General features: G+C 36.9%; 1 protein-coding gene across 1 annotated transcript in view; it reads left to right on the forward strand.

The window, feature by feature from the left end:
• ADSS2 (adenylosuccinate synthase 2) overlaps window positions 1–24,764 on the forward strand; it is a 36,133-nt gene extending 11,369 nt beyond the window's left edge. The window contains exons 2-13 of the mRNA XM_065680144.1: window positions 5,922–6,024; window positions 8,452–8,520; window positions 9,250–9,300; window positions 11,483–11,549; window positions 12,685–12,792; window positions 13,083–13,164; window positions 14,378–14,504; window positions 17,172–17,326; window positions 17,747–17,871; window positions 18,940–19,037; window positions 23,069–23,218; window positions 23,983–24,764. Of these exons, the coding sequence (XP_065536216.1) occupies window positions 5,922–6,024; window positions 8,452–8,520; window positions 9,250–9,300; window positions 11,483–11,549; window positions 12,685–12,792; window positions 13,083–13,164; window positions 14,378–14,504; window positions 17,172–17,326; window positions 17,747–17,871; window positions 18,940–19,037; window positions 23,069–23,218; window positions 23,983–24,035 (1,188 nt within the window). The 3' untranslated portion in view covers window positions 24,036–24,764. The remainder of the gene's footprint in view (window positions 1–5,921; window positions 6,025–8,451; window positions 8,521–9,249; window positions 9,301–11,482; window positions 11,550–12,684; window positions 12,793–13,082; window positions 13,165–14,377; window positions 14,505–17,171; window positions 17,327–17,746; window positions 17,872–18,939; window positions 19,038–23,068; window positions 23,219–23,982) is intronic.
• The last annotated feature ends 1,068 nt before the right edge of the window (window positions 24,765–25,832 follow it).

A 25,832-nucleotide genomic window follows, 5' to 3' on the forward strand; every position in this document is an offset into this window, starting at 1 on the left:
TAATAACCTAATCTAGAGAGATATTGTAATGTTAAATTAGCAAAAAATAAGCATTATGCATATTATATTAAACGCTTAGTCTCTGATGTAATATTAACTGATTTTTGTTTCCTAATACTTTCTAACAATATACTTCCAGTTCACAGTATTGGAATGCTAGGGGATGCATACAGCCTTTGGTTTACTGTTCTGGTTTTTGTCTGTCTTTGTGTCCTTGATATGTTTCAGGGATAATGGTGTGTTAAGAAAATTTTCAGGTAACTAGCAGATACCTTTTGGGGTGACTTGCAGGATGAGAAGACATGGAATAAAAAATGTTGTGGTATTCTAGATTGTGTCTGTTGAAATGAGAAGCTCACAGAGTGTAAGTACTCTGCTGTGTGTCTTGAAAGATGTGTGCAGGGGTATTATGTGTGCAGAAAACAGTCTCCTCTGTCGTAAATATATGCTTAAGAAAATACTATAGTTCACTATATACACAACCATATACACAGTTGTTGTTAGGATAAAAATCAGAATTAAGTGGTAAATGTTTAGGGTATTATGATTTACTGTGGGGGTGATAAGGCCAGACTGGATGGTGCTTTGAGCAACCTACTCTAGTGGAAGGTGTCCTTGCCCATGGCAGGGGGGTTGGGACTGGATGAGCTTTAAGGTTCCTTCCAACCCAAACCTTGTTATGGTTCAGTGTTGTTGGGGTTTTTAATTATTGTAACTATTTTTAAAATTATAATAAATTTTTTTCTTAATATCTGTTGAAACTGTCAGAGATAGGAGGTGTGGGGAAGGGAATGAAAAAGGTTCTTAAATTACTTTTAAGAGAAACAGTCTCAGGTTCAAAATTCTGATTGTGATGTTCTTGCAGATCTAAGGCTTTACAATACTGTAGCTGATATTGTAACATTGAGAATGCAGCAGTGGAAAAAAATCACAAATGTTTTTAGGAAGCACTCAAAATAGTGTCAGGGTTTTTTTTTTTTTTTTTTTTTATTTTTGTTTTTAAACTCCACCCTCTTGTTACATCCAAATAGTGTATTCCAGGCTGAGCAAAAGCTTTTTTTGGTCTTGCCATGAGCTTGGCCACTCTCTCTGTGTTGGCCTAAGGTAGGTGTTTCAGTTTTCGCATGACTGGGAAAGAACCTGTACTTGAGTACCAAGGAGATTGGTACCCAAACTACAGGTTGGCTGGAGACCAGTAATGAGTGGTGTCCCTCAGGGATCTGTGTTGGGACCTGTCTTGTTCAACATCTTTGTCGGTGACATGGACAGTGAGATTGAGTGCACCTTCAGCGAGTTTGCTGATGACACCAAGCTCTGTGGTTCGGTTGATATGCTGGAGGGAAGGGATGCCATCCAGAGGGACATTGACACGCTTGTGAGGTGGGCTGATGCCAGCCTTATGAAGTTCAACCATGCCAAGTGCAAGGTCCTACACCTGGGTCGGAGCAATCCCAGGCACAGCTACAGGTTGGGCAAAGAAGAGATTCAGAGCGGCCCTGCGGAGAAGGACTTGGGGGTGTTGCTCGATGAGAAAATGAACTCAACAGTCAACTGTATCCTGGGCTGCATCAAAAGGAGCGTGACCAGCAGATCGAAAGAGGTGATCCTGCCCCTCTACTCTGCTCTCGTGAGACCTCACCTGGAGTATTGTGTGCAGTTCTGGTGTCCTCAACATAAAAAGGACATGGAACTGTTGGAACAAGTCCAGAGGAGGGCCACGAGGATGATCAGGGGCCTGGAGCACCTCCTGTGTGAAGACAGGCTGAGGAAGTTGGGGCTGTTCAGCCTGGAGAAGAGAAGGGTGCTTGGAGACCTCATAGCAGCCTTCCAGTACCTGAAGGGGGCCTATAGGGATGCTGGGGAGGGACTCTCCGTCAGGGACTGTAGTGGCAGGACAAGGGGTAACGGGTTAAAACTTAAACAGGGGAAGTTTAGATTGGATATAAGGAAGAAGTTCTTTACTGTGAGGGTGGTAAGGCACTGGAATGGGTTGCCCAGGGAAGTTGTGAATGCTCCATCACTGGCGGTGTTCAAGCTCAGGCTGGACAGAGCCTTGGGTGAGATGGTTTAGTGTGAGGTGTCCCTGCCCATGTCAGGGGGGTTGGAACTAGATGATCTTAAGGTCCTTTCCAACCTTAAGTATTCTATGATTCTATATGGTAGACTATATTTAGTTAATTGGGGATTATTGCCAGCCTCAAGAAATTGCTTGTGTGTGTTAATTTCCCTCTGGTAAAACTTTATACATTTGAGCATGAACTTTGTTTAATAGTGAAAATAAATTCCACAGTTCTCCATTAATAATGTTTAAACATTTGAATCAAATGAGTGTTACCTTGACCTAACTGATCTCCATTTTGGTGTAGTGTGATGAGGGAGGAGGAGTGAGAAATCCGGATGGAAGGCACTGAATTCAGGAGTGACTTCATCAGTTTATACCTTGAATTATGCCCAGAGGCAATAGTTGCTTACAGCGCAAAGATGTTGGCATTATCTTCTAGTTCTGGAGGAGGAAGAAAAACCTAAACCAAACTCATCCTATAACCTAACAACAACAACAGCCCACCCCTTCACCCTGCCACCACTGGAACTCCAAGTCCAGGTTTCTATAATTAGAATTGTTTATTGAACCTGTGTTGTGCAATGTCAGAGCACACAACATGTGTACACTTCACTGCTAGTTCACCCTAAGTGTACAGTGTGGACCATTCTTTTGTCGTATTAGGATTCCCAACTGCGTAACTATGCACTTCTGTGGTTAGGGTACACTTTACCTGTAAATCAGTAGCAGAATTTTGAAAACTGAATTCATGAAAAGCTCTTGGTTTAATGCTGTCCTAAAATATGGTTTGAAATTAAAAATATTTTTCAAAATTACACATTTTGACAGAATGACATCCTAAGCAGGGTGGGTCTGTCTTAATGTTCTAGCAGACAGCTGCTATCAACAGCACCTTTTCATGTCATAGGCATCATAATATTATAAACAACTAAGTTCGGAGATTCAGATTTGAGTCTGAAAAGAAGCATTTGAAAAGTTTGTGGTGTTAGTGTGGCCTAAAAGTATGTTCAGATGACTGTTCACACGTGATGTCAAGTTTCCTCCTTAAGTCTCTACCAAAATCGCTTGAAGTGTAACTGCTCACAGTAAACATGCGGATGTATGTATAACAAGCTTGCTCCTTGATGATGTAGAAACTGTGCTGTGCCTGTAGCTCAAGGTTTAAAAGGTGCCATTTTTTATTTTCTTGGACATGGGGTATTTGTTAGTGAGCATGGAACCAACACACCTTGGCATCACTCAGCACAAGGGAGAAGTCTTGACACCACCAAAACCCAGCAGCTATGTTGTGATTAAAGAGTCCGAGTCCGCATACTACATGCTTTACTTAAGCAGACATGACCACTGAACTTTAAGTAGCCTTGCAAACATTATGAGACTAAGAATTAATTGTTAATCATGATCTAATCTCTACAATGGCTAATTTTTCATTTTTTTTATTTGACATTTATGATGCTAGAGAACTTTTTTTTTTCTTTTTTCCAAATGAATTTAGAAGCAAACCAGATAATTAATTAAATCCAGTTAATAGGGGATTTAAACTGAATAGTCATTGACTAATCTTAGTGTTGCTTATGGGTTACTCCAGTTTATTTATGCTGCAGTGGGGGACTTGGCTTCCCATTTGTAAATTACTACTACTTCAGTGTTGTACTTAGACTTACTTACTGAATTTTCATTTAAAGCATTTCAGTGCTCTCGTTTCATTTGTCTAGACTGATATTACCAGTGGATCTAATAGAAGGAAATAATTTGAGGGAACCTGATGAGGAAGAAGATAACTACCACTTTCAGCAGATTTACTTGACTGTAAATACTACCTTAGTCTGTAACTGTTTTTCTTCTCCAAGAAAGGTTTTGTTTAATTTCTAAAACACTGAGTAGAAAACCAGTGTCCTCTCTAACTGGAAAAAAGCTTATGTATTTTATGTATGCATATAACTTAGCTGTTCTAATCTTTGAATAACTTGCAGTAGCCCTGGAGTATCAGCATTGCATTTCAGAAATAGTTGTAAATGGTCTATGTGCTAATGTAGCTAGTTAACATCCTTTTTAATTGGGTACGACTGTAGAGTTGGGAGACCGCTAAATTATCTTCCGTAGCAGCTACTGTTGAGTAGAAGGGATGGGAGGAGGAAGGTTATTCCTGAACATTTATTATTTTCTTTTAAAAATAAACTTGAAAGGCTTGCTATATTTATGCATTCAATATGTTTCACATGTTGTGAATTGAAAATTTGGCATTCTCTCATTAAATTAGATCATTTGAGTGAAAACCATCTGCATCCGGCATTCCTTACAACTTCTTCAGAGTACTGTTCACTACATGGAAAAGCTCCAAGTTACATTACTAAATTATTTATTAAATTATTAAAACTTTTTCTTAGGTTCTTTGTTGGTTGAAGGTTTGTTAGTCTTCCCTCTGTTTCAGGAGGATGTGGAATTGGGTGTAAGTCCTCACATAAATGAAGCTGAAGTTACCAGAACTTTCACTGCTAACTTCACTGAGATTAGGCTTTTACCTGTGGTATGTGTGTTTGTATAATGGCACAAGTATTTGATAACCAGGAATATTCTTTATTTGTAATGTCAGATATATAGCTTTATGTATTGCATTCATGCTTTTGTAAGTGTTGCAGAAATAGTGAGTAGCTGTTGAGTCCATTGCTTAAAAACAGATCTTCTGTTATAATTATTGAGAAATATTTCAGATTTATAATTCCATAGATTAATATTTCATGTAGTTTCTTTTTAATTCTTCTCATATAATGCCTTTCTTCAGTTCGCCTTGTGCTGAAAGAAGGCTTAGATTAGAAGCCTTTCCTTTAAGGCTTTTCTTCTGTGAAGCAGTTTGTTTATTTCTGGTGCAAGGTGCCTGTAAAGGATGTTCCTGTAGTTGTCACAGACAGAATCATTTTGTCTGTAGCCTTGTCTTACACAAATGACTTGGTCACAAGAGAGTGTAAGCTTTTTTTTTTTTTTTTCAAAAGTACAACAAACAAGAACTGGGGATATTTGGTAACTGTTTTGTAATCTTTATTTTCATAAACCTCTCTTGACTCTCTTTAAGACTTGGTCACAGGTTTCTTTCTGTATTTTGGATGTATTTTGCAGTTTAACACTGTCATAATACTCTTTTTGTGGTAATGAAAAAGACCAGAAATGTTAAGTGTTAGTTTGATGTAAATGGTTTCCTGTGACTTAAGAAACGACAATCGTCTTAGTTGCCTCTAGATTTAATCCTAAACACCACGTTACATATATAAGTGACTTGTACTATTACAGACCTCTCATTGCTGAGGAGGTATAGAATGAGCAAGTTGGCTCTGCTGGTTATTAGTCGTAGAAAACCACTCTAAAGTCCCAACCCAAAATTCAGAATAACAAGCCTGCATGTTGTCAAGCAGCTAGACTTACCTTTCCCAATAGGTGGTGGTTTGGGTGTGGGTTTTTTTGCTGAGACTTTCAATATTTACTCTCCATAACTAATAGGAAGTTAGTAAAACTGATGATGGCTTTTAGAAATGTTTGCTTGTTCTAGGATGTTTATGCTTCTGAGAATTTTTAGAAACATTTTAATCTTACTCCAAGCTTTTGTACTTTTTATGAACCAAAATAACATCCAAAGTCTATATGACAGGATAATACTGATGTTGAAATTGTTGAGTTTGACAAAATAAGTTGAGCTGATTTTCTGGGAGATCTGTGAAAGATCTTTTGTCAATAACAAAAGCGAAAGCTGCAGAATTGGAGCTGGGACCAGTTTATTCCATTTCTATACTGAGATGTTTTTTCATTTGTCTTTAATATCAAAAATTAACAACGCTGTTTTTTTTCCTTTATCTTTTTTTTTCCTTAGGGAGGCAATAATGCAGGACATACAGTTGTTGTGGATTCTGTGGAGTATGACTTTCATCTTCTGCCAAGTGGCATCATCAATCCAAAAGTCACTGCATTCATTGGTAAGTGAGATATCTCTAAAAACAATAGACAACACTGTAGTTACAGACTTCTGACATATTGGAAGAGTTACAGGATAAGGATTTTTTTTCTACCTCAAATTGTCATTGACCTGAACTGGTCTACTATCTTAATACTGTCTTGACTCAGGTGTGAAGTTTAGATTACAGAGGTTTCTTTTTAGCTGCACCATCATTGTATACAGATAGCTTCCCAGCATTATCTTTATTCTCCCATTCCCTCTTATTTTCTCCACCAGTTATTTCTTTTATTCTCAGAATTCCTCCCTTCTGTTTTAATCTTCAGCCCTGCTATGTAACTCCAAGTACTATTTGAAACAGAACTTTCCTCCCTTTCCCATTAGATTGTGAAATGAATGCTCAAAAAAAGACTTCTGCACTATGTAGTTCTTACCAAGAAGTCCTCTCGGGAGAGTTTATTAGAAGGTTGAAGGCAGTGGTAGTAGTACTTTGTTGTCAGGATCTGTAATATGAAAAGGAGATTTAGATTGTCCTATCTGCTGTCCCTACAAGCCTACTTACCTACCTCCCTCTCTTGGTATCCTGTTTCCAGTCCTGTGTGTTTTTGTGTTTGGTTTTTTGTTTTTGGATTACATATGTATGACCAACGTACTTAAGAGTGCTGTGTAGCCCACAAAATTTCCTTCTAAAAATGAAGGTAAATATAAACCGTGTCTACACAATATTGTAACGATGCATGTGCTTGTTTGCATATCAGGTGAGTCTCTGGGTCACTGAAGGCTATGACCTATCAGCACTTCATCCTGCTTTTCTGATACCCAAAATTCCTGTCCCTTATGTAGTGTACTTCTCCAAATCAGGACTTTATTGCCATGCTGTTCCTGTTACTTCCTCCTGCATATCTGATTGCTCTGAACCCATAGTCTTGTCTCTCAGCTTCATATGTGTACCAGGAGTAATTGGTCATTGATAGTTTGCTAAATAGCACAGCAACTAAAGAGCCTCTGTCACTACTTACTTGATTCATAAACAGTACTCACTGAATTCTTGGGTCCACCTTGTAGTGACTGTATACTTGCAGTTAGCTTTAACTCCTTACTTGCCTCTTTTCTTGTGACTTGGTAGTGGGATAGTTTTGGATCAACTTGACCTGCCTAATATTTGTACAGAAATTGAACTATTGGGCATGGAAATATATTCCCTTTGATGAAAGGGAGGTTGGCATCTGAATTACTTCTAGTTTTGAGGGCTATGGCAGATGATTGTAGTAGTCTCTTTTGATGTGTTACTGTTTTGATGTTTCTTTAATAGGGTATTGCTCTTAATCAGTAAAAAGAGGATGCCCATTTGCCATGTTTTGTTTAGTGAACTCAGAGCTGAGTAGGAGAGACCCCATCCTTTAAAAGTACAGTAGGCAGGAGAGAGCTTTTTACAAATACTCTTGTCTGTATTTTTTATCTCTTGGTCTTGTCTGTTTTGAAGTTTGTTGTTCTAGCTTCCTTTAGGTCCGCCTTGTTTAAAATCTCTTTTGGAAAAAAAAAATCTGGCTTAGGATTCCGCTTAGGGAAAGGAGTTATAGGTTCCCTATTATAGTTCTCTTATGATAGATTATTACTATTGAGCAGGACTGTACCATGAAGGTTATAGTCCATAGAAGAAGCCTTAAATACTGCGTATTTTGGCCTTAATTCCACATGCATAAAAGAATTTTAAGCATTATGGCAGCAGTTTCAAATATCAGGTCCCTTCATTCTTCAGCTAGATGTTGTTATGCTAATAGTTTTGGATCTACTGAGTTTAGTTTGACTGTAAGATGGTTTAGTTTCACTATATGGAAAAGCTCCTTCTTTGGCATCAGTGATGCTAGTTATTTAATTGTAAAAGCTAGTTAATTGTATAAGTTAGTTTTTTCTAAGCAGTGTGACAGCTGTAGGAAAGCAAGCTTGATTTTTAGACAGATTTTTCCTGTGTTATTTTTGCTAGGCTGTTAACAGCCCCAACTCTATATATGGATTAGTCTGTGTCTATTTACAGCAGGAGAGTGCCTGAGGGGATGCTAGTGTTTATAATGATGATAGAAATGTGCTAAGCTTTTGAAAAAACAATAGGGTTATTAAAACGAAGTACAAAGACGGAAGTTAATTTTAGATATGAGGAAGAGGAAGTTGCATTCTGGACTGTCCCACAATGCTGTTACTGTTTGTCCTGATCTAAATGGAAAGTTTGTTGTGTTTATTAAAAAGATTCAATGCAGGTAGTTAAAAACACACAGTTTAGGTTAAATCAGTCTTTTACAAATTCCTAAGGGTAAAAACTGCAATGTCTTGAAAGTTTAAAAATGTAAATAAAATGCTCTGCATACAGAACCTGGAGTGTCTTTGAAATGCTTGGAGTATCTTCTTTCATGCTCAACATGATTTGATAAATTTTGTTAATGGTTTTCTTCAGGAAATGGTGTCGTGATTCATTTGCCAGGACTCTTTGAAGAAGCTGAAAAAAACTTAAAGAAAGGAAAAGGTGAGAAAATTTTAAGATATTCCTCTTAAGAGTTCATGGGATCCTCCTCAAAAGATTTAGGTAGAGGATGCCTCTGCAGAGGTTACGTACAGTGTGTTTTTCCAGAACTCCATTCAGCTGCTGTGGAGGGGCCCTCATGGGAAGACAGACAGAAGGAGTTGCTATACAGTTTCAGAAGAGAACATGTTCTAAATATGCATTATCTGCAGACATTTTTCTTTTCTTAAAACAGTGAATTTAAGAAGTGAAACAATTTTTTAAAGTGTTGTATGAACACTGTCACCTGTTCATGGTCGGTTTTCCTCTTTACCTTAATGTACAGTTTGATTCGTATTAATGTAAACGAGTGCTGTGGTAATTACTTCTTGATTCAGAACTTGGGTTTTAGATGCTTTCTGTCATGTCTATGGCTGTGCTTGTCAGCAGCCTACTAGAAGTGAGGTAAATCACTAGTCTAGATAACTAAAAAACCAACGGGCTGTTAGTTGATTACTGAAATTGAGGAACTATTAGAATAGCTAGAATTCTCTCTCAGAATAAACCTGATTTCAGCTTTATAGGCTAATGCCAAGTTTTAATTACTGAAAGGTCCTTTTTTTTTTCTCTCTGGGATGTATTTGCTCAATCTTTAAATAGATTGACTGAAGATTAAATATGAGAAGTATTTATCCTTTACACATCATAAGACAAAAATGAACTCATTTGAACTACTTAATTTTGTCTTCTAAGGGCTAGAAGGCTGGGAAAAGAGACTAATAATTTCTGACAGAGCTCACATTGGTAAGTTCCTGTTTGTGGTTTGGTTTTTTTGTTGATTTGTGGTTTTGTTAATCTTTGTTTCCCCTGTCCTGTCCATGGCAGTAAAAGCATGACAATTTGTAGCCATCTCTTTATATAGGTACGTACTTTCTTTGGATTAAGTCTCCATATACTGCTTTAGTTCATTGAAGATACTAGAGAAAAATAATTCACCACTTGGGATCCTCCCAGGTTTATATCCTGGTGACTGTTTAATCCTACTCCATAAGCATAACTTAGTCAGGAAAGCATGTTCACTTCCCAAACTAATGATTAGAGATGCAAAGTAGTCAAGAAGTAGTTCAGAAGTTAGTTGACTGAAGGATTCATTTACCTCTCTGGTGTAGCAGCATTGCTTATAGCAACTTTTCTGCTGGGAAGCCATGTGTCTGGGCATGACTTCAAAACTAACCGGCTCCCTACCAAGTAAATTGTCACATACTTAAGAAAGGAGAGTTTTTGGGAAGGACTCTATAGGGATGGAGAGCATAGCTGCTGCCCTCCTGCAGGGAGCTCATCACTAGTGTTGACTCCAGCCTGTGTTCCAGAAAACTCTACAGTTAGAGCCTGGAGCCAAACCACCAACACAGAGCTCCAGAGGCTCTTCCTTTATCACTCCTAGGACATCTTAATTACATAAATTCATCCTTTAAATTAGATCTTTAGATATTGTAACTTAATAGTTAGGTAACTGCGTGTATTAGGAAGTGGGCTTATTGCTTGTCTGGTAGTCATCTTCTGAAGATGCAAACATTTTAGGTCTTTCTCAGCTAAAAGCTTATAACACTGGAAAAAAGGGTTTGTCATTTAAAAAATAAATAGGAACCAGCTTAGTGAGTGGATGTATTATTTCAGAATAAATATGTTTTCAGATTGGAGTAACTGCTGGGGTTTAAGTGGTTGAGAGACTGTTCCTAAGTTACTAAAATCCTTCCTGGAAGTAGAATCACTGTAGGTGAATTACTTGGAAATTACTAGATTATTAGGAAGGATATTCTGCAATGGTTAGATTGCAGTGGCAATACTGTGAAGTTTTCATAGCTAAACAGGTCCTGAGTAAGAAGGGCAGGTAACTGGCTGTCACTCATAATCGCTCAACTTCTTAATCGCTCAACTTCTTAACATAAATGAATTTTCAGACTGCTTTGATTTAAATGATGGTTTGGAGATGCTGCCTTGATAAATATGCCTTCTCTAAAATGGGTGTTAGATATCTGTGACAGTCTATAACACGAAGATCAACCAAAAATAGGGTCAAGCTTCTGGGGTTAATTTGGTATTTTAAATTATGGGGACATGTGGAAATAAACACAAGAATGAACTGGTAAGGCGAAGACGGAAAGCCATGCTTGTTCTACAGAGACTAGAGTACTTATAGAATGAGTCTGTTTCGCACAAGTTTTCGGTCTTTCCTGTGTAATGTGTAGACTAGTTTTTTAACTTCTGGGAGATAGTACGTAAGGAAGATAAGGTGGCTTCTGCTGACCTGCTTATATTTGACATGAGTCTTGTCATTTGTTTACAGGGTTTGGGGTTTTTTTCTCATTCATGGTAGCCAAAGAACTGGTGCAAGGCATACTTTGCATAAGCTTTGTCATTAATAATATGCAGTGCCTTAAAATAATTAGGGCTTGTAAAGATGACTTCTGTTTACATAACATGTTAGTGGGAGCTTTTGTATTTTCCAAGTGCATTTTAATTGATGTTGTCTAAGACAAACTAAAATGATTTAAGAAATCTGCAGAATGAATGAGAATATGAACTTAGTGATCCCACTTCAAGTTCTAGAAGTATGATGCTTTTTACTATAACCTGTTTTGGGGTTGGTTTTTTTTTCAACTGCATGTTTTCTGTCTGTTGTCCATACATTCTTTGGGGCCACTGCAAAGCTGAAATGGCTTAGTTATTCTGTGGGAAGCGTATAAACAGTCTGCAAGTATTCTACCAAATAAACACTTTAAAACCCCCTCAAACTTCAGAACTCTTTCCTGTGGAAAAAATGTAACCTGAAAAAGAGAAGAAAAACTCTTTATTTGCCTCTGCACTGTGTGCATTTTTGTTTTCTACATTGATAAACAGGGCTAATGTTGGTTGAAGAAATCATTGCTGATGCAGTAATTTCCTTCACACGAATTTTCTACTTAAGCTGTTTTTATTTTCTTAGTATTTGATTTCCACCAAGCTGCTGATGGCATCCAAGAACAACAGAGGCAAGAACAAGCAGGAAAAAAGTAGGTAGTTTTATTTTGTCAAACATGTACAAACATATGACTTATTACACTGGGTTTCTGTTACTGTTTGTCACAGAGTTTTAGCAAGGATCATTTCTTACACTTCTGTCCTTCAGTGTGGCTACCAAAAGATTATATCCTGAATAAAAGGGTTGTGTCTTGGTATTTTGCCTTGTTAAGAAGTTCCTAGTTCCTAATCCCTTTGTAAAAAGGGTTCCTGCTTCCTAATGTTTTGTTTCCTGGAGGTATTTGCTTGTGTAAAAATGTATTTCCGGTTATGAAGATTAAAGGGCCCTATTATCATCTCCAAATAACTGTAGGGTCTGATACGACCAGTTTGGTATCTTGTGATGCTTCATTGTCCAGCCAGATTGGACAGGGCTTTGAGCAATGTGGTCTAGGGGAAGGAGTCCCTGCCCATGGCAGGGGGATTGGAACTGGGTGATCTTTAAGGTCCCTTCCAACCAAAACCATTCTGTGATCCTGTGATTGTCAGAAGTGCATGTAAATGTTCACGTTTTCTACTACATGCTGCTACTGACTTTCTGAAGGTTTTGAAACTTCCAGAAACTAGCACCTATGTTTCTAACTTGTGATTTCCAAGTAGTACTTTAGTTCTTGGGATGGGGAAAAAGCTGGTAGAATTAGCGGTGTGACATGTCTACGGCTGGAAACTCATGTATTGCTATAACTTTCTGAGATACCAGTAAACTGAATCTTTCTTCTTGGAAATGTGTCTGTGTGGATGAAAAGAAATTCAGTCTTCCTTGCTGAGACGTCTAAGAGGTATCATCCATGACAATAACGTTTAAGAGAGTATCTGATTTGGGCATTATCTCATTTCACATAGGTTGCTGTCAAGTGATAACTTGACAATTATTTTTACACTGGGTCATTTTCACACTTGGCTGAGCTGTACCAGCTGTCTTATTACCTGTTATTTTAGGAAGTAAAGAGTAAACAGAACATACATATATACATATATGTATGGAAGAATAGACAGTGTTTTATTTTGTTTATTTTATGGGCCAGTATGTGTAACAGCATTTCATTTTATGCCAAAGATGTATTAGCTTTAAAGAAAAAGCACCTTAGTTTTATATCAAAAATAACTCCTGTTGTTATCTTTTGAAAGTTTGGGAACTACCAAAAAAGGAATTGGTCCAGTATATTCTTCAAAAGCAGCTCGAAGTGGACTCAGAATGTGTGATCTTGTTGCTGATTTTGATGAATTTTCAGAGAGGTAATTTCTGTTTTGTAATGCACAATTGTAGGCATAGTTTTCTGGGCAGTGTCCTGGATAAGCAGTTACACCTGACTGCTGTTACTCTTTGATTAAAATTTATTCTAAAATATGAAGATAATATTATTTATAATTTTGTTAAATTATTTATGTTTATTAAAATATTATATTGTTGAAAATCGTTTCACCACCAAGTAACTGTAGATGTGTACCAGTAAAACCTAAGGTTGGTGGGGGCTTGAGGAGGAAAACAAACAAAAAAACCTTAGTGAAGCATTTTTGCCTTCCAGGTTCAAAGTGTTAGCCAATCAGTATAAAGCGATTTATCCTACCTTAGAGATAGATATTGAAGGGGAATTGAAAAAGCTCAAGGTAAGCCTGCTTCTGTCTGTTAAATGTGATACAATCACTGTGTGCAGTTACTGATATGTAAACTTCTTGGTGACTGATATTCATGCTTGTGTGAGGAGTTAAAACATATAACATAGGAAACTGGTATGTATCAATTTTAAGGAGTCTGCTAGTTGCTTTAAAGACACTTTTCACCCTGTTTTATGCAGCATGTCAAGACTTGGTTTCAAGACAAATATTACAAAGTTTAAGTAGAAGGTTTGTATAGGGAGAGTTAGTTTTGACTTCCACGTGTTTGTGAGTTCTTAGTACTTAGGTTTGTTTTACTTTAAATAATACCTGTTGCACTGGATTTGTATTTTTTGTCAATATGTAGACCTAAAAACCCGTTAGAGTTGGGTCGTTTATAATGCATTATAGCTTACCTAATACACATTAAGGTTAAAGAATATCTGAAGTTTGTTGTTAGAGTGGAAACATAGTATGTATTTGTAGGGTCAGGAAAATTACTTGCACTTAACGTTTGTTTTATGCTAATGCATTTAATTAAATTCTGAATGGCAAAGTGTTCTATTTCATGTGGAGTGAATTATTCGAATGAGAACTTCCATATGTTCTTATGGGGAAAAAGGCCGTGTACCAAGTGTTAACCTGGCTTCTTACATTTAGCTACTGAGTGGCATTCAGGCATTTGACACTTAATTCCGATAAATTAACTTTTTATTTTCACTTACAAACATATCTGTGCATATATATATTTATATATATACAGGTATGTGATATATACATCACAAATTAATGCTGCTTTACAGCTGTGTGCTTTAGGTGGCCAGAACTCCCTACATGCTAGTTTTTGGGGAGAAATTTCAGACACTTGGAAATGAAATACTAAGTACACTAAAGTGTTATGACTATACTCAAGCTTGAATATTTCTAAGGCATTTCAAAAGTTTTAATTTTACTTTGGTGTTTTTTTTCTTTCTTCCCCCCTTTTTTTTCTTCCTCCTTTTTTTTCCCCCCCTTTCTTTCTTTCCTCCTAGGAGGAGCATAAATGTCTATTGTGTCAATTCTTCCTTACTCTGTTCACATGTAATGGCATATTTAGCATTTCTTCATTTTGTTTTCCTTTTCAAAAGGAGTAACAGCATTGTTACGAGGGAGCAATAGCACTTGTACTCTGGCTGGTTTTATCATAATGAATTTACACTGTGCAATTGTGTTTTGTATTATTCAGGGCTGCATTGAAAAAATAAAACCAATGGTGAAGGATGGTGTTTATTTCATGTATGAGGCTTTACATGGACCACCAAAGAAGATATTAGTAGAAGGTGCAAATGCAGCACTGCTGGACATAGATTTTGGTAGGTATAACCTTTTTTGAGAAACATGTTGCTATATACTTACGTTGTGAAAGAGGAACACTAAAAATTCTTTTGTGCTTAGCTGTTTTTATGGCAGAAGGGGTTTATATTTTTGAAGAACAATACTCTCTATGACTAGCAAATAATTAGGGGGCAATTTTTCATTCTTTCAAAAAGCTTTAGACTCTCCAAATATTAATTCTTTGCATGACAGTAAAGATTGGGTGACTTTTCTTAAATAGTGTACTGTTACTTCAGTGTCTGTAAGTTTCATATGAAATAACTCACAGTTACAGTATACATCTATGGAAAACACTTAAGAAAAAATGAGAACTTAGAGAGGCAGAGTATATATGCAAAATACTTGTTGACTTTTGAAGCATCAGCTTGTGGAAGGGTTTTTTTAACCCCTTTATATAACAGTTGTTCACTTTTTCATGATGTAAGGAATCTGGATTGCTAATGAGGCAAGAGTGAAAAGATTATCCCAATAAATTTGAAATTATAAATGGTGCAGTTTTTCTAAAATACTGTGATTTTAATGATAAATTTAGAAGCCTCTTCATAGAAACAGGTTTTTTAATAGGATTGTTACTGTATTCTAAGAACAGATAAGTTATTATACCTCTGTGTACGCATAAGCAGCTAGTATGATGGCCTCCTGCATTTTGTCATGTTTTTCTGCAGTTTCGCTAGCCTTGTTAGCACATCATTATTTTATTGTTGGAAAGGTGCTTAAGCCTGAAATTGAAGCCTGTAAGGACTACTGTCAAACAAATACAACATTGGCATGCACTCCACTGTCAACTGATAGGAGTTCTCATAATAGGGCACTTTCAAACACAGAGTTTGAATATGTCCTCTTTTAAGAGGAAGATATGTTTAAAACTAGTCACTGTGAGTACCAAGTTTCTGACTATTGGAAGAAACTTCCTTTTTTAGTAAGTAAAGAAGTCTTCCCTGTCACAGGGAAGTACTTGATGCAAAAGTGAGATATTTGCAGAAAACTGTAGGGGAGGATGTATTTTGTAAGTAGTGAGAGTTTTAGATTTCATACAAGTATAGAAAACAGTCTGAAACCCATCAGGTACATCTATAATATGCATAGAGTTGTTTGGGTCACTTAGATATTTTCTTCTGCTTGTGCTGTGAGACCCACACAGAATATTTGCTCTCTTTAGGCAGATAATTACCAGTGGAGTAGACGCATGGGATAATAATAGACATGGCCTAACCAAAAGATTTAACAATGCCAGATTTGATTATTGATCATTCTGAATGAGGCTGTTTCCTGTGCATTGGTGCACAGAAGCTTTTGCACTGAAGTCACTTTTACAAATGTGTGCCCGTTGGCAGTGAAGATGTTAAACCTCCACCCAGCCTTGCAGCCCATCCAGCTTCTCTGGAGTGAGTAAGGAAGCTCCATGTGGGTGTGCCTGGGGCTGTAGGTGTGGTGGGTGGGTGTGATCTTTTGTGGTTTTTAACACTTGGTGAGGATAAACACAGAATCAGAGGATCATTAGGGTTGGACAAACATCAGTATACCAGGCTGAGTGCTGAAAATGGGCCAGAGTTGTCTTACTGACTCTTGGCATTCACTAGCTGTATTTACCTGTCAGTAAAGAAAAGCTCAACTACTGTGTCCTGAGAAAGATAAAGACTAATTATTGTTTGCAAACTGCTGTTAGGTATCATCTCTAAGCCTGTGTTTTTCTCCTTGGAGATTTGAGATAAGCTAGAGATACCCGAAGCTTGTCAGAAAACCTCACAGAAGAGTCTCTGAAGAATTTTTACCTTTTAAAGTTGTCTGTATTGCTTTTAGTTCCTTTTGTCTTGGCTGTTCCTTCTTCACCCATCCCTGACTCTTATACCAAAAGAAAACAAAAAAAAAAGTCTGAAACATAAGGTAGACTTTCTGATTTACATGCAGTTACTTAGTGGCTGAAGCAATTCAATGCAACCAAGGACTGGCATACCTAAAAAAACTACTTCTACTTAATCATCTTTTTTTTTTTTTTTTTTTAATTTCATTTAAGAAAAATTACTTTTAAAGAAGTGTAAACCTAAGGTTTTTTGAGATGTTTAACTCTCTTCTCTTTGCCGTCCAGGCTGCTTATTAGATGAGGGCTGAATATGGAACTAGAGACAAGCTCAATACTAATGAGCTTGACTATATTCCAGGAATCATCTATTTATTTATTTATAGAAAAATAAATATGTAGATATATAAAAGAAGGAGAAAAAACACCCCAAAACAAAACACTACTTTTTTTACTTGATTGTGTAATCAAAATGGTTCTTTTTGGAATTACACATTTCTTTACCATTTTTTATCCTTATAATATGCTGAGCAGTTCATTCAGAATTGCTATGCAGTCAACTTTTAGCCTCTGTACCAGTTGAAGTAAGTGGTAGTATTTCTACCTTTTTCAATAAAGAAGGATCAGACAGTGTACCTACAGAGCTAAGAGCTGGTTAAATATTCTTGACTGCAAAATGCATTTGTGTGTTTTGTTTTTTTAGTGTTCAGGTAAGTGCACTGCAAGTGCTGTTCCATATCAGATCAGATATACTTCAAAAACCCCAACAAACCAACCAAAGCCAAAACCCCAGAAGAGTTTAAAACCAATATTTTAGTAAGTTTTTAATTTTAATTTTTTTTAATAGGCACATACCCTTTTGTGACTTCATCAAACTGTACAGTTGGAGGTGTGTGTACAGGCCTGGGCATGCCACCACAGAATGTTGGGGAAGTGTATGGAGTTGTGAAAGCATATACAACAAGAGTTGGAATTGGTGCCTTTCCTACAGAACAAGATAATGTGAGTATTGTCAGTCCTGGATGTGGCCTATAACTGGGTGAAATAACTTGGTGTGTCTGTTAAGTCAGTGTTACTGGTTAAATGCAAGTAGATGGTGGTGTACTTGGATGTCTTACTCTTCTGATTCTAGACTGAGTTTACAGGACTGCCAAACCTGATTGCCATTTTCTCAGACCTTTTTGTGGAATAGAAGGCTGGAGCGGGAACAAACTTTGAGAGATTAGCTCAAGTAGCATATTCTTGAATTAGAAGCAGCATTTTGTATTTCTGTTTTCATCCCAATGGACAACTTTGTGAAAAATTGGGGGAAGAACTTTAAAAGTAATTTACAATATTGTAAAATTGTAAGTGTACACCTGCATTGTGTATTGCAAATATTAATTTCAAAAAAGCTCATGTAGTAGTATTACTCTTTGTTAGGAAATTGGAGAGTTACTGCAAGCAAGAGGTAAAGAGTTTGGTGTTACCACTGGTAGAAAGAGAAGATGTGGCTGGCTGGACCTTGTGTTACTCCGATACGCCTACATGATTAATGGATTTACTGCGTGAGTTATTTTGATGCCTTTGCTGGTAACTTGACATAAAATAATGAAATGCTGCAGATTGCTGTAAATGGTAGATAGCCTAGTTAGTAACATTCAGACTGTGTGTTGATTTGTTGATTGTTTTGATCTTTTGATAAATTAACTATCCCTAATTTTTCCTAGTATTATATGTTTCTATATTTGACATTTTCATATCTGTAGATTCTTCTCTCCTTTTACTTGTAGTACATCATTTCTACTTAAAGTGATCCAAGAAGCCCCTACAGTTCTTAGTACTTAAAGCTTCAAGTGACCGCAGCCTCTGCCATCCACCAAACCAAATGCTTTGCAAGGGCCTTAAAACCTGATGTAGTTTGTGAAGTTTTGTTAGTTTGTTTTCAGAGTAAGACAGATGAGAACCTATCAGTATGTGTTTGGAAACAGAATATTTGGATATGAATTTGAGATTTTAATTATAATGAAAATTACATGTCTGGAACAAAAGCGGTATGAAATTTCTAGTAGATCAGAGTGTAAATGCATGCTTTTTTACTTAACTCTGTGTTTTTCTTGTCCTTTTGTATTTTTTATTTAAAATAGGATGCAGCCAGGTATTTATGGAGCCAGTGTTTGATTATTTCGCTGCCTTCACTGTAGGATAGGAACATTTGGCAGAGGACAGGAACAGATATCAACAGGCATCATGCTATTATACCATCTCAAATGACTGGTCATCAAGTATCTTGGCAGCACTCTGTTCAATTAAAATTCTAACACTTAAAGCTATAGACCAGTCATTTTAATTGGTGAATAGCTGTTCTTTGAATTGTGCCATTTTCTTAAAGTACTAGATCTAAGGACTAGATTAAACAAAAAGGCTGCTTAAAATTGTCTTCTTTTTTTTTTCTTTTTTTTTCCCCTTTTTTATGTCACACCAGATAAATTGATTAATGCCAAACAAGCTGTTTTTTTTAAGGACAGGGAGTTTATTGCATTGTGCAGGAAACAATTTTTCTTTTGGTATTTTTACAGTGTGATGAGAGTTGAAAGCTGCTGAACTTGTTTAACCAGACTAATGTTTCTTTATAGATTGGCTCTTACCAAATTGGATATCTTGGATGTATTTCCAGAAATCAAAATTGGTGTTGCGTACAAACTAGATGGTGAAATCATACCTCATTTTCCTGGTAAGACTGCTTGTTTAACAGTTGTAGATTTTGGTGAAATGTAATCTGATACTTAAATGTATTTGTCTTATAAAATTTATAGCAGGAATGTGTTGCTTCAGCATCAAGCCATTAATGTTTTCCTAGATGCACCAGAAACACCCTGTACCACACCTGTACTCTCACCCTAAGACACCTGTACCAAATCCTGTTATTTGTCTACTAAAAGATGCAAAGTGCTATGTAAAGCTTCTTAAATGTAAATGTTGTTATGGTTTTATTCCTTTCTTTTAATACAGCCTGCATTACCTTCAAGCTAATTTGGAAGCTTATTTCACACTCTAAACCCAGTGTGCCAGTATCTTATTCCCACTACTGTATTCATCCCCTCTTCTAGCAGAACAAGTCTTCATTTAAGCATGTGGTGAACCACATGAGAGATCTGATCCAGTTGAAAAGCCAGGTTTTTCTCTCCTTGTGTTATTTTTCTGACAGTTCAGTTTCCTTTAATGGTTCACAAAGCAGCCAAAACCCCATTACACCTGCTCAGTAGAAAAGAGGAAAGAGGGGTGGAGGAGGAAATGAGCAGTTAGTTTAGGTGAAAGCAAGACTACTTTCTAATGCAGGACCGACATACCTCAGCTTAGCATGACAGAAACTATAACTCCTGAGGAGGACAGTGGTCATTTTACTGATCATTTTTAGCTGAAAAATGTACCTGCATGTTAAAGTATTCAAACACTGTTTTCATGAATTTTTAGTTTGCTATAGTAGAGACACTCCAGAAAAAAAAAGAGCATTAACTAACGTACTGAGGATTGGGCTTTCTGATTTTAACAATATGCGCATGGGTGCTGGCTTCCATTCTGACTGTTACCTCAGGGTTTGAGGTTGGTTGGTCACAGGTTACAAATTTTCATACGATATCATCAGCAGAGGGCTTTTTGTGGGTGAGATCAGCTGTAGTAATCGGATATAACTCACAACAGGATTTATATAAAATAAAGATGTAATTATGTGTAAAGGAACAGCGATGACCTGCCAGCAGTCCTTGTAAGTAGCACATATCCATTAGAGAAATTCATAAGGAATTAACAAAAACACCTCCATGTGCTTGGGAGAGTTCTGAAATTGATTTGCCCTCCAGTATCTTCAAACAAATGTGTCAGGTACAGTTTGAATGCATACAGAATGACATGGCATGACCTTTTGTTCAGGAAATTTAGTACTCATCTTGCACTAAACCAGGGAATGCTTTTCCTATTTTAAGACTCAGATATTTCTTTATTGATACCCTTATCAAAATATTAAGGAAATTTGTGTGTGCTTTAGATGGCCTTTGAACATAATGGAGATGGTGCATTTCAATTGAGAATTACTCAGTAAATGCTTCATTTATAGCCCTGTCATCTAACCTGGGGGCTATTTGGATTGTCTTGTACTCAAGCCAGGAGGACCTTCTCTGGCAGTCCATTGTTAAAGATGACGCAAACACATGGCCATATTTTCCAGTATTAAGACTTCAGTGATTTTTCAATGAGTCTCTCTGATGGGATCAGAATCTTTTTACAACTCCATGTTTGTTTGTTTGTTTGTTGTTTTTTGTTGAATTGGGGGTGGGGTTTATTTGGTTTGGTTTTTGTTTGTTGGTTTGTTTGTTTTGGGTTTTTTTTAGCTTAGATTTCTGTGGGCATTTCATAGTCTCCTGTTAAGAACTGAAAATGTCTTGTAAATTTACAGCTGACTTCGGTTTGTATCATTGAGGCTGCAGTCTTTTGCTAGGCAGCTGGCTGATATCTCCATTTCTGTTCAGTCATAGGAGGTTATGAAAGATAAAAGTCCCTGCTAGCTCTGAGCTGATCAGTTTGAAAGGAATGTGAAAGCCATGGTCTAGTTCTCCTAATGCCTCCTGTCCAAGTTCAGGCATCAGTTGACCTCAGCATGGACAGGCAAAAACCCACAGATCCTTAGGAAACAGGGAAGTTATTTTGGAGAAGCTTTTTTCTCTCTTGTGGTCTTTCTCTGAGTATCCACTCTAGATTAAAGAGCTAGGACACTGTTCTAGAGGCACCTTTGGTCTGACCTATATGACTATTCTTATGTTCAGTTTCTGGAAATTGACAGAGAATCTTTCTCTTACAGACTTCAAATTTCAGCTACTCTTTTTGAGTTGGAAGTAATAACAGCACATCATTCCCTCTAGAAATCATAGTACCAGACTGCAAGATATCATTATATCTGTTCTCTTTGTTATCTAATTCAGCTGTTAACAAGGAATATTCCAGAAAGCCTGAAAGATAAATCCCTTAATGGAAGAACTGAGAGAAATCTAGATGGTGAATACATCTGTTATTACAATGAGACCAGTTTATGGCTTATCTTTACTTCACATTATCTTCTGTCACACTTGATGATGCAAAATAAGAAAATCAGAAAATAAGAAAATCAAAATAAGAAAATTCAGAGTAATGGAAGATTGTAGACGAGACCATTCAGTCCTAAGTGCTTTCAGCTATCTTTTAACTAGCCTCATCAGGAAGGTTGCAAAGTAAAAATGCCTGTGGTCTTCTGAGGTCAGATATTCGGTCACTTTCACTCTTCAGAAGGAGGGAGGCTAGAGTCTTATTCAAGACCATCTGTATTGCCCAGGCATTAGTTTGTGGTTTTGCACTTTGAATATAGCTGTTCTATTTTAGACATCACCTGGACAGCAGACACCACCTCGGTTGTTGATGATATTAAGGTAAATGCTTATCCTTGGCCTCTGCACCCAAAATCCTTAATATGCCTGTCTGTTTGTCCTAATTGCAAAAAGTATTGATGTAGGATCATTTGCCTTAACCTGTGAACACCTTAGTCCAAAAATAGTGAATTTTCTCACTGTTACGGGCTTTGAAGTCAGCAGAGCATAGCCCTCTTTCACCTTTACTCAAAATGCCTAGTTCATAGAGGTTCTCCTTACAGCGTTGCTACTATTGAACTCTTACTGCTCTAGGACAAAATATTCAATATGCTGAGCATGAGTTTGTTGGCTACATACACACTCCGCAGGGGATTAGCTATGGTTTCATATTTGCACCTCTACTGTGCCTCTTTCACCTAAACCTCTTACTCAGGTTGACCAGCTGCCTTTGCGGGAGTGACTTGATCCGAGATGTGGAGCCTACATAACATTAATTACAGTGCCTTGGGCAGAACCCTGTCTTTTTCAGAAAAGCAAGAACGTCTGACACCTCCCATTTGTTGTTATAAATGTATTTTGACCATTTTCAGGCTTAAGGCTTCTGTTTCACTGCCTAGTGTCATTCCAAGATTAATGTTCAGATAATTACTGGAATGATTCAATTCCAGAACTGTGTGCATCTTTTCCAGTAGTTGAAATTATCACAGGATTCAGAGTTAGTGGACAGCACTTTAGCAAGTTACTATATGAAGGACAAAATGGAATATACTCATTGCTTCTATTCTGAGAAGTAGAACTGGAAGAGATACTGATGTATCATATGGAACTCCACACTGGTTGAAAAAGTTGTTGTGTAGTTTGAGGGCAAAAGGTCTGTAGGCATCAGAAGTCTACTATGTATAAACTACATCTTATGAATTTGTTTGCTTAGTAAAAAGTATGCTCCTATGCCATTTTAAAATATGCTTTAACTGCCTGATACTTACATTCCCCCTTATGAAGAGGGAATTGGATTTTGATATTTGTTTGGGAGTGTGGGGGAGTAAATCAACATTTTGGGGAAATGCTTTTCCTGAAAAGTTGTTCTCTGAACTGAAAAGACTGTGGTTTGAGCAAAATACATGCATGTGAATGCGAGTCCTGGAATTCTGAAAGTCTGAAGTCCAGGCAATTGCTGGATTTTATGTTGGGTTTTTTTTCCCCTCTGCTCACATCAACAAAAAAGGGCACTTTAATACCTGCAGTTGTGGTATTATCTTATAAGTAAACCTTTTTGTATAAGAAAAGAATAAAAAGCTTTGCAGTTAGGTGTTTAGAGAACATGTGAACTTTGTGGACATAATGTTTTTTGTTCCTGTTTGCTTCTCAGCCAACCAGGAAGTCTTAAATAAAGTAGAGGTTCAGTATGAGACACTCCCAGGATGGGATACAGACATATCAAATGCGAGGACGTTTGACGAGCTGCCTGTAAATGCACAGAACTACGTTCGCTTCATAGAAATGGAGTTGGGTGTTCCTGGTGAGTAAAAAAGGTTTTGGTGGTGGTTTGTTTTTTTTCCTGCTCCATGAAACCTACCTTTTACTTTGTCCTAATGAACATACAAAATACTGAAAACTAGTTTGTAGCTGTGCTTATGCTGGTGTACCTGGTAATACTGATGATAGTTATTGGGTTACTTCTTTTTATCCATCTCTTTTGCTGTTGAATTGAAAATTTTCAAAAGTTTTAATATGCATTCTTTCTTTGGCTCATACTGTAGTTCTTGTTCAACTGAGATTTTAATAACTTCAGTGTTTTTCACATTGGTTATAATAGGGGTTTAGTTCTGCTGCAGTTAGAAAGTCAGTGGGACCGCTGGTGTATTAGCTGGATTAAAAGCATATAACAGTTAAGAGGTCCTAAACTAACAATTTCTCTTATGCTTCTTAATAAACATGATCCTGTGGTTACATCCAAAGCTGGGAGTTAGGAGTTGATGCATATCTTTACTTTTATGGCAGTTTCTATGTATCTTTTTCCCTATAATCTGGAAACTGACTTACTTGCTATGGCAGCTTCAAGACATTCAAGTCTGTTCCTGCTTTTCTAAGTTACCAATGAATGCATTCTTTCTCTAAGGACAATAGCTATAATTTCTTAATGTACTAATGGTATATGCTGTGTTTATCTTCAGGCTATGATATTTAAAATCTTAAGCGCTTAAGAAGATAAGTTTGTATTTTAAGATACAATCCGATCTTGCTTTGTATTACTTACTGTAAGTTTGCTTTTCTCTCCTGCAGTTAAATGGATTGGAGTAGGGAAGTCCAGGGAATCAATGATCCAGCTGTTTTAAAGATTTCAGATGCATGGAAGAAAGCACACTCCTCAAAAGACTGCTCATTCTTAAATGCATTAGTAGCCCGCAAAGCAAAGATGTCGGAAAGATAGATTTTTGCATGGAAAGAAATGCTAGAGTTGATATCCCCAAATCAGTCGCTACTCCTGAAAGAGACTTTAACATGAACCTGTATCAGTTCTTGTTCAGCTGCAATTTCCAGGACACTTGTCATTGTTGTTCAAGGTGCCATCAGATTTTTTTTTTCTTTACCTAATATCTACTTCATAATGTAATTCCTGTTTGAAAATCTAAGGCGGCATTACTTTCATGACTTTGTCTTTGTTATCCTCTCTCTGCTTTCAGCGGTGTTACTTCCCTGAAATTTTAGACAGTAAAAATAATGCAGTTTTGCACAGATAGTTTTACATCCTCATTATTTGTATTCCTACAGCTGTTGTATTCTTAATGGCTGCTCTTGTGAGTGATTAAAGAGGGGGGTTCTGATTTTATAATGCTATAAATGCTGTCTAAATTATTGTGTGATCTGTTTTTTTTAAAAAAGATGTGATGCCAAGTTGTTAAGAATGTCCAGGTTTTTTTAGCTGTGTAACACAGAAAACTTACTCTTTGTAACTTGCAGAGGACTCAAGTGTTTACCAGGAAGTGTGCCCAGAAAGTTGGAAAACTGATATTGTAAAAAGTTCATTTGCAATTATTAAAGAACCATTCTGATTTTGAGTTAAATGTTTTATAATGTTACTTCTCTTCTTCCCAAGCGCATATCTCAAACTGTTTCCCTAATTAAATGAGGTTATATTTATATTTGGTGAGAAGTCTAACATTTTGATGCCCTTTTAAATTCCTTTCTGTGTAGCCAATAGAAGATCTTTCTCTGGAGAGCTGGCAAAGCACAGACACTTTCGTAATTATAAATTGGAGATGCTTCAGAAATAACATTTAAACTATTCAATGTATTTGCTTTGGGGAAAGGGAGTATAACAAGCATTCACCTCGATATTTGACATATTTTGGCTTATTAGTGTTGGGAAATGCTGTAGGATTAATTTATAACCAAAGAATCTGATTTCTTTTGGCAACAGCCCAATAATTGCATACTCCTTTTCCACATTTTTTGATAATGACTTTGTTTTTACACGCTCTACTATGGTATTCATGTGCTTCCTTTTTGCTTAAAATAAAACATAATTTGTTTCCTAGAAACAAGTTTGTGCCAGGGTGGGGCAGTAGTTTTGGATTTAGTTTAGTAGATTTTGGCTATGCAGGTGAATATAATAAACTTTTAAGGCAACATAAAAGAGGCCTTTCAGAGAATGTCTTAGATAACAAGATGTTGCCTGAAATGAAATAGGTTTGGATTGATGCTGCTGTTGATGTGTTCAGCACAATGTTTATGTTCTCAATTGACGTGAAATAAAAGGGCTTATCAACAGGGAAGGAACAGGAAGGTCAAAGGATGAAATGTTTTAAAACTCTTTCCAGATATTTAAGGAGCATTTTCAGTCTGATTGTTTGCATGTGACAAAGCAGTTAGAAGGGGGTGTAATATGTGAAAAAAGGAGGATATTGCAGAATGCTGGAAAATTGGCAAATACTTTTGAGAGACCTTCGTATCAACATTACAAGTAAAGATCATTCTCCACAGCATTAGAAAACAACTTCATGCTCAGTTTTTTCTGAAGGGGATGAGGGTCTAGTTTTGCTGTCAGCCTTGCAGTCCAGGAGAGAACCATACCATCTCTCCCTAGCTGAACTGAAGAAACATCTTCCTAATTCCCTGGTGAACAGAAGGAG

Source organism: Lathamus discolor, chromosome 5 (genome assembly GCF_037157495.1).
Source record: "Lathamus discolor isolate bLatDis1 chromosome 5, bLatDis1.hap1, whole genome shotgun sequence".
Lineage (NCBI taxonomy): Eukaryota > Metazoa > Chordata > Aves > Psittaciformes > Psittacidae > Lathamus > Lathamus discolor.